The following is an 8,545-nucleotide window of genomic DNA, read 5'->3' as shown; positions in this document are numbered from 1 at the left end:
GAACCAAAAAGCTACGGAGAAACCCTGTCTAGAAAATCAAAAAAAAAATATTCTTATCACCATATAATTTTTGTTGTACATTTCCCATTTCAGAAATGAAAGAATGACTTCCAAATTATTGCATCTTGTTTTATATATGAAATTACATTCTGTATTGAAAATTTCTCTATAGAGGAAAGACAGTTTCTATATATTCATATAATATATTAAAAAAGTAGACATGTTAATAGTATTTTATTGGAAAAAGAGGGAACACACATAGACCATTATTATTTATTCAAGTCATTTTCTTAATTTCATGACATAAGGCTTTGGTTCCTAAAGATAATTAATTTCTTCATGGCATCCTTCACTTCCTTATTCCTTAAGCTGTAGATCAAAGGGTTCAACATCGGGATGATCACTGTATAGAAGACAGAAGCCATTTTGTCTGTGTCTAGAGAGTGGTTAGAACTGGGCTGCAAGTACATAAAGATGAGGGTTCCGTAGAAAATGGTTACTGCCAACATGTGGGAACCACATGTGGAGAAAGCCTTGCGTCTTCCCTCAGCTGAGCGCATCCTCAGGATGGCAGAAATAATGAACGTATAGGAAATAAATACAGTGAGCAGAGAGGATATGAACATGATGCCAGCACAGGCAAAGATCCATAGCTGTTTCGAGTGAGTGTCTGAACAAGTCAGCCTGAGGAGAGGCATGTCATCACAGTAGAAGTGATTGATGATATTGGAATGGCAATAGCAGAGGCGAAAGGTGAGGATGGCGTGGAACAGGGCTACCAGGAAGCTGTAGCAGTAGGGTGCAGCTACAAGCAGAAGGCAAATCCCTGGGGACATTAGGACCATATAGAGTAGAGGGTTACAAATGGCCACATACCTGTCATAGGCCATGGAAGCCAATAGCAGACACTCAGCTGTCATGAAGGCTAGGAAACAGCCTAACTGTGCAGCACATGCATTGAAGGATATCACATTTTTTTGATACAAGAAATTCCCAAGCATCTTGGGTGTAATGACAGAGGAGTAGCAGAAATCAACAAAAGCCAAGTTGCTGAGGAAGAAGTACATGGGTGTGTTGAGTCTTGAATCTGTTTTAATGACTAGAATCAAACCCAGGTTGCCAACTGTCGTGAAAAGATAGATGGCTAAGAATACCACAAAGAGGGGCATCTTCAGCTCTTGGCGATCTGTGAGGCCCACAAGAATGAACTCTGTCACCTGGGTGCAGTTTATCTGAGTCATGAGTCTTCACAAAATCTGTGTGCAAATCAATAGAAAAAAGGTGACCAACATTTTGACAAGAATATTTTCTCTTAATGTAGTGAAACACCATTGTATTGTTAACATGAAAGTAATAGCTGAATTGGAAAATGATTAAACCTTTTGGAGTCAGAGCAAGAGATGATTATGAGGAGGTATTTTCTTAGAGATATTTCTCTCAGTCTAAATTGAAAATAAGATAATAGCCAGTCTACTACTTCAATCTTTTCCTGAAGTTGCTACTTATTATTTAAAACTCAACATTAATTCTTTGAATATGTAAAACAAATCAGAAGATGTTGACATTGATAAAATAAAAAATGAATGTATCCTAATGGAATCACCATTTCTATATAAAATAAACTACATTTTGCTCCCATAAAAAACACACGAAATTCTCTTCTTTACCTCTATATCTAATATATACTCTACAGAAATCATCATAGTTTATTACATGATGGGAGTCAAAGTGACTCTGTGTTTTCTCAAAAGGACAAAGGGAGCTTTAGTTGATTGTCCAAAAACAGACTTGGCAAGCCTAGCTTAGGCTTGGAGTCACTTCTTGGAAGGACTAAGAACTGTACTCTCTGAGAAATTGATTCTTTTCCTTGGGTTGTGGTTAACAGTCCTAAGGTGATTGTGTCTGAAATATCCTCTGTTCTCTTTGACAACTTATCTAAATTAGCTCTCTGTTGACCTTGGCCCATTCCTCCCTCTGCAGATAGTACACAGGCTGCTGGACTGGGACTGATGGAACAGGTGATCAAACCGGACTCTCTGAATGTGCTGGACAAGGAGGGCTGACTGAGAAGCCAAGGACAATGGCACTGGGTTTTGATCCTACAGCATGTACTGGCTTTGTGGGAGCATAGTCTGTTTGGATGCTTACCTTCCTAGACCTGGATGGAAGGGGGAGGACCTTGGACTTCCCACAGGGCAGGGAACCCTGACTGCTCTTTGGACTGGAGAAGGAGGAGGAGGGGGAGGAGTGAGGGGGAGAGAAATGGGAGGAGGGGAGGAGTTGGAAATTTTTAAGTAAAAATAAATAAAAATAAATAATAAAAAATATTCTGTCAGATACTTTAGGTCTTAGCCAAAGTAAGTTGCCCCAATATTACAGATGAGACTTTTCGTGATTGCCTGGCTAGCTCAGTCTGTAGAGCATGAGACTCTTAATCTCAGAGTTGTGGATTCAAGCCCCATATTGGGCACCAAAATGTAGTTAAGTTATTTGATTGGCGATAAAACTCACAGTAAGGGAAGAGATCCATGGCCCTCTCTAGGTGCTGGAAGCTAGGAACCAAATTCAATTAAAAAAGGGATCATGCATGGTTTTGGTCTGTGCTTACAGTATCTCAGACCACACCCAAATAGGCCAGTAGGAGTTCCCACAACATAGAAATGGTTATCAGTCTTCAATTTAAAAAACATTTTCAAATAAAAAAATATTCTTTAGCTTGTATATCTGCTTGATGGTGACATGAGGTTTATAATCTGGGCAGTGGTGGTGCATGCCTTTAATCCCAGTACTCAGGAGACAGAGGCAGGCGGATCTCTGTTGTTCTTAGGCCAGCCTGGTCAACAAGGTAAGTTCCAGGACAACCAAAGCTACACAGAGAAACCCTGTCTTGAAAAAAAAAAGAGAGAGAGATAAAAAACCAAAACAACAAAAAACCAAACCAAACCAAACAAAAAGCTGTCACAGAATGTGAAAATATTCAAAGTTATACCTCATATATAGAGATGCGACTGTCTAAATATTGAAAGATTATTGACTCTTGTTTTTCTTTGCTAAACATATTTCAAGAAAAGCACAGCATATTCACATTCTCATAGGGCTTCATTGGGTATGTTTAGCTCTTCTCATTTTTCCACCCAAGGTCTGTCATTCTTGCTATTAACTATAGGAACACAAACATGCATGATTTCCCTTTAACCATTTTCTGGTTTCTTGGGATAATTTATTTTACTGCTTTTCTGAAATAGTGTGCCATGATTCCTTATACCCAGAATTTCCACCAACTGTTTTGCACTTATAGTCCTGTGCAAAAAAAAAAAATGCATGCACATATACTTACAAAATTATATATGCATTTGCTTGAACATCATGCATCTTTTAATACTAAATCAAAGTCATGAGAAACTCTATCCTCCTCAGAGAAAGTGTTACAAATGACTTGTCTTTTCCTAGCATTTATACAACACAAATGTTGAGTACTTCCTCAGAAAATGCACATAAGTTAGACAAATCTCTGATCTTGTCTATACCAGTGGATGTTCTTAATACTCTAAGTCTGTCACACAATAGATAGTTCATTTTTTGAATTACTTAGCATGTTTTTAGAATTATAATATTATATCATTTCTCATTCCCATTTTGTCTGTCTAATACCTCCTATATAACTCTGCTTGCTCTTGTTCAAATTCATGGCCTCTCTTTTCATTAATTACTTTTTTATACACCTATAATCATACATTTATATTCCAAAATACACAAAACAACCTCCTTAGTTTGCATAATGTGATTTATACATATATTTTCATGGCTGACTGTTTAGTATTGGACAACCAATTTGTGTAACATTTCCTGGGGAGAGTATGTTTCCCACTCTCAAAATTATTTAGGCTTCTGTACTTTTATTTTTTGTGGACTGAGGCCTTAATGACTTTCCTTTGTCTGCACTGATATATTTTTTATCATTATAGGTATCAAAAGACAGAATTTCAAAACCTCAAGAAGTGAGGTTTTGACATAGATTAGAATCTTTCCTTTGGGTGTCTAGTCTCTTCAAAATAACTTAATGGATTTTAGACTTTTCAAATACTTCTCCACCAAAACCTAATTATATATTCTATATACTATGAAGTATATTAAAGTAAATTAAAATAATACAAGAATAAACTATTTTGCTTTATTGCAGAAAATGTTACCTAAAATTTTTCAGTCTAAAGATCTTTATAGTCTTCAATTTTAAAATACATATTTGTCACTAATGTCAAAACTTGTTTACTGAACTTACTTGGAAAACCTGAGTTCTATTTCTTCTGCACGTAATGCTTGAACAGCAACAAACTATGGACTTTTATCAGTGAAACTATCCCAAAGGATCTACTTAAAAGAATGATGTAAGAAGAATTAGTCAGAAAAAATTATAGTTTATGTCTTTGGGGCATAGATACCTCAAATCAGCTGAGAGATAATTAATATAATTTTTTGGTTTGCAGAAACACAGATCTTAAACTCTGCTTTTTCATATCTTTGCCTTAATATGCTGTTTTGGGGACTGTCAGTCATTTTTTTCTGGTTTTCATTATTTATATTATTTCTGCTTGGTTTTAGGTTTTTCTTTTACATTTGGTTTCGATTTGGGGGAAGGTTGCACGGGTAGTAGGCAGATATGAGGAGACGGGGAGATAAGTGAAATTGGAATGCGTAATGTGGAATCCACATAGAACCAGTAATAGTTAAAAAAAGAAACATTCCATATAAAGTAATGCACAATAAAATAGTTATGTAGAACAACAACTACAAAAGAACTGCCATGTGATAATTCTTAAAATTTGCATATATTTGGAAAAACTAAGTTGCAAAAATCTACTTTGGAGGACCATAAAATATAATGCTGTGTTTATTTGCTGTTTTGAAATACTCAAAAAGTATGTGTTTCTTCTTCTAGGCTGTTGGTTTCTGATACTGATTTAGTCACTAAACTATATGATCTAAAATGTATCATTGTTTTTTATTTTAATAACGTTTTTTCATTTATTTTACAAAGCAACCAGAGTCTCCCCTTTGCCATCTACCTGTCTACCTACCCACTCCTCCTCCATTTCCATTCAGAAAGAGACAGGTTTCCCATGGGTTTGCACAAAGCTTGGCATGTCAAGTTGAGTCTTAAATTTTTCCATGTCCTTACAAGACAAACTCCAAAACACCACTGCTCTCATTTTCTCTTGGCCATATGTCTGGGAATGTGGTCTGTCCCTATGAGTGGTTTGTTTTCCCAGTGAGACTTCCTTGGAGAAAACTAATTTATCATTTGCAAGTGGTTATCATTTTTGGAAATAGTTTAGGATTAGGGATGTTGACATGTGTTCACGTTTCCTTCTAGCTCTAGGACCCTATCTGGTGCACACCCATGCAGGCCCTATGCACACTGCTTCTGTATCTGTGAGTTGATATGTGCGCCGGCTCTCTCATGTCAAGAAAGGCTTGTTTACTTGGTATTCTCCACTTCCTCTGGTTATTACAGACTTCCTGCCTCCTCTTTTTTTGTGATTTCCTGTGTCCTGAAGGAAGGAGTTTGATAGAGACATTATTTTTATTTTTACTTTTAATTTAGTTTATTTTATTAAATAATTCTTTTCCTTTACATCACAGGTTTATTACAGCTTCTGGTTTTGCATTTTTGTGGGATTTCTGAGCATACAGGAATAAATGAGTCTTTGCATCTGTTTCTGTTTCTTGTGCATTTTCTAGGCCTCTTTCCCTTAGGTTTGTTTGTTTGTCCTAGTCCAATTGGTTTGTTTTTGTTTTACATTATTAGATTTTATTATTATCTCTTAATTGTTGTTGTTTTTTTAAATGAGGGACAGAAAGCAGGTGAATTCACAATGAAGGATAGGTGAAGAAGAACTGGAAGAATTTGAGAGAAGAGAAACTGTAATTAGACTATATTATATGAAAAGTAATCTAATTCAATAAAATAAAAATAATAAAAAGAAAAATGACACAGATATGTTTGATTTAATAATATTTCTGTTGAACACCAATTAATTTTAAGATAGTAAACTCATTTTACTAATATTGGGCGGAAGACCAAGAGTGAAAATCTATGTTTATTGAAATTATTTTCTTAGCTCTTTAAACACCGAAGTCTGCTTTCTACCATCTATGACTTTCTTCAGGGCATCTTTCACATCCTTGTTCCTAAGGCTGTAGATCAAGGGGTTTAGCATGGGAATGATCACTGTGTAGAAGACAGAGGCCATCTTATCTGTATCAAGGGAGTGGTCAGAACTTGGCTGTAAGTACATAAAGATAAGAGTTCCATAGAAGATGCTCACGGCCATCATATGGGAGCTACAGGTAGAAAAGGCTTTGCGTCTTCCTGCAGCTGAGCGCATCCTAAGAATGGCAGAGATAATGAACATGTAGGAAACAGAAACAATCAGAACAGAAGAAATGAATGTGATTCCAGCACAGGCCAAAATAGACAGCTGTTTGTACTGAGTGTTTGAGCAAGCAAGCCTGAGAAGGGGCATGTCATCACAGTAGAAGTGATTGATGATATTGGAATGGCAATAGCACAGGCGGAAGGTGAGAAGAGTGTGAATCAACGCCATCAGGAAGCTATAGGTATAGGGTGCAACTACAAGCTGGATGCAGATTCTGGGGGACATTGTGACCATATACAGTAGAGGATTACAGATGGCTGCGTATCTATCATATGCCATGGAAGCCAATAACAAGCACTCTGATACCATGAACGTGAGAAAGCAGCCTAACTGGGCAGCACATGCATTGAAGGATATGAAATTTTGGCTATATAGGAAATTCCCAAGCATCTTGGGTGTAATGACAGAGGAGTAGCAGAAATCAACAAAAGCCAAGTTGCTGAGGAAGAAGTACATGGGCGTGTTGAGTCTTGCATCTGTTCTAATGACCAGGATTAGCCCCAGGTTACCTATGGCTGTGAAAAGATAGATGGACAAGAATACCACAAAGAGGGGCGTGTTCAACTCCTGGTGATTTGTGAGGCCCACAAGAATGAACTGTGTGACTTGGGTGCAGTTTTTCTGAGCCATGAGTCTTCAGAACACCTGTAGGAATAGAGAAAAATCCAAATGATACATTTCCAGTTTACTAACTCAAGAGATACTTAGTACTTTATGATCTCCTAAAAAGATATTTGTCATTGTTTCTCTACTAGTGTAGGGATTGTCATAGCACAGCTATGCTGAATATGGGGCAGGTAACAGAAAGAATTATGAGCAATTGATTCATGCATGCTATTTAAGGGGCTTCATTTTCTTCAGTGGTATTGCCAGAGATGAATTCCTGTTCCTTCAGTGAAGAACTTCCCACACTGTCTCACACAAGTAACTCTAATTTTTCTCAATTGACCACACATAAAAAGAAGATAAGAATGGGAAAGGGGACATGTTGTAAAGAAGGGTGGCAGTGAAATAGGGAAGATAGAAGGGTAAGGGTAGGGAGAGAATTAGTACAACTTATATGTGGTGGTCCATGACTTTAATCCCAGAACTCAGAAGGTGGAGACAGGAGGATCTCTGAGTTCAGGGCCAACCTGTTCTAAATAGTGAAACACAAAGATATCTTATCCTAAAAATATAAAACAAAACAAAACATATAAAGCCAACAGGCAATAAAATAGAAAAATAAAAGAGAAATTTAGGTAAGAAGAATATTTTTCTTCTTTTATTACAAATCCATCAATTTATATAAAGACTGATGAGCGAAAAGAGTCTACATTAGTCCACTTTTGGTTGGTTCAAATGTTTTGTTCAGTACATTCTTGTAGCTATTTTCTGATTTGTTATAATGTCTAAGCCATGACTTACAAATATATTTACAAAGTATACTATATCTTCTGCAGTTGCAACACTATTAGAATTTCCTCTTGTTGCTGTGGTCGAACATGTATATGTTCAAACACACACATGTAAAAGTAGAAAAGAGAACCATCTGGTAAGAGAAATGGGACAAGGGAAAGAAGTGATAAATATGGATGGACATGTTCAGAACATGCTACACTGTAATAGATCTGTTATTAGGAAAAACATGGATTGTCTTATAAATATATTCTAATACATAATTTTAAACTACTTATCGTTCCCGTATTGGGATAATAGAGTTTTATGCTTTCCCTTGTTTATACTAGTAATTAATTTTATATAAGTAGTCTAACTTATAGTATTATCTTAAATATATCTTCATAATTCAAAAAATGAAAACATCTAACATTGTGGAACACACAGCAAGGTTTTTATGTATATCATTTCATTTTACTGAGTCTTAATGCAAGTATCCTATTTTATGGGTATTTTAAAAATGAAAGCTCCAAGATAAAATAAAATCAAGTGAATCAACATAAAACAATTGTTTTGAGAACCCTTATGTTTTAAAATTACTTCTTATTCAAAAATCACACTTCTTAGTATGTTTTCAATTGACTATGTGTTTTTCTACCTTTGGAAGCTCAAATCGCATCCAGGTTTTATTTCTTTTTTTTTTAATATTTATTTATTTATTTATTATGTAT

General features: G+C 35.9%; 2 protein-coding genes across 2 annotated transcripts; both read right to left on the bottom strand.

Moving 5' to 3' along the window:
* Window positions 1-296: 296 nt before the first annotated feature.
* LOC101998913 (olfactory receptor 1044) lies at window positions 297-1,241 on the bottom strand. The gene has a single exon (XM_005363311.1). It carries the CDS (start codon window positions 1,239-1,241, stop codon window positions 297-299), a length of 945 nt encoding a protein of 314 aa, XP_005363368.1.
* Window positions 1,242-6,107: 4,866 nt separating this feature from the next.
* LOC101998630 (olfactory receptor 8U8-like) lies at window positions 6,108-7,067 on the bottom strand. Its single transcript, XM_005363310.1, has one exon. The coding sequence runs from the start codon at window positions 7,065-7,067 to the stop codon at window positions 6,108-6,110; it is 960 nt and encodes a 319-aa protein (XP_005363367.1).
* Between the last annotated feature and the right edge of the window lie 1,478 nt (window positions 7,068-8,545).

This window comes from Microtus ochrogaster, linkage group LG9 (assembly GCF_000317375.1).
Source record: "Microtus ochrogaster isolate Prairie Vole_2 linkage group LG9, MicOch1.0, whole genome shotgun sequence".
Lineage (NCBI taxonomy): Eukaryota > Metazoa > Chordata > Mammalia > Rodentia > Cricetidae > Microtus > Microtus ochrogaster.
Note: the sequence above shows the minus strand (reverse complement) of the source record. Positions and strands in the feature narration are given on the sequence as shown.

Coding starts and splice junctions, on each gene's coding strand:
- LOC101998913 (XM_005363311.1), bottom strand. CDS start 1,241: ATGACTCAGATAAACTGCACCCAGGTGACAGAGTTCATTCTTGTGGGC.
- LOC101998630 (XM_005363310.1), bottom strand. CDS start 7,067: ATGGCTCAGAAAAACTGCACCCAAGTCACACAGTTCATTCTTGTGGGC.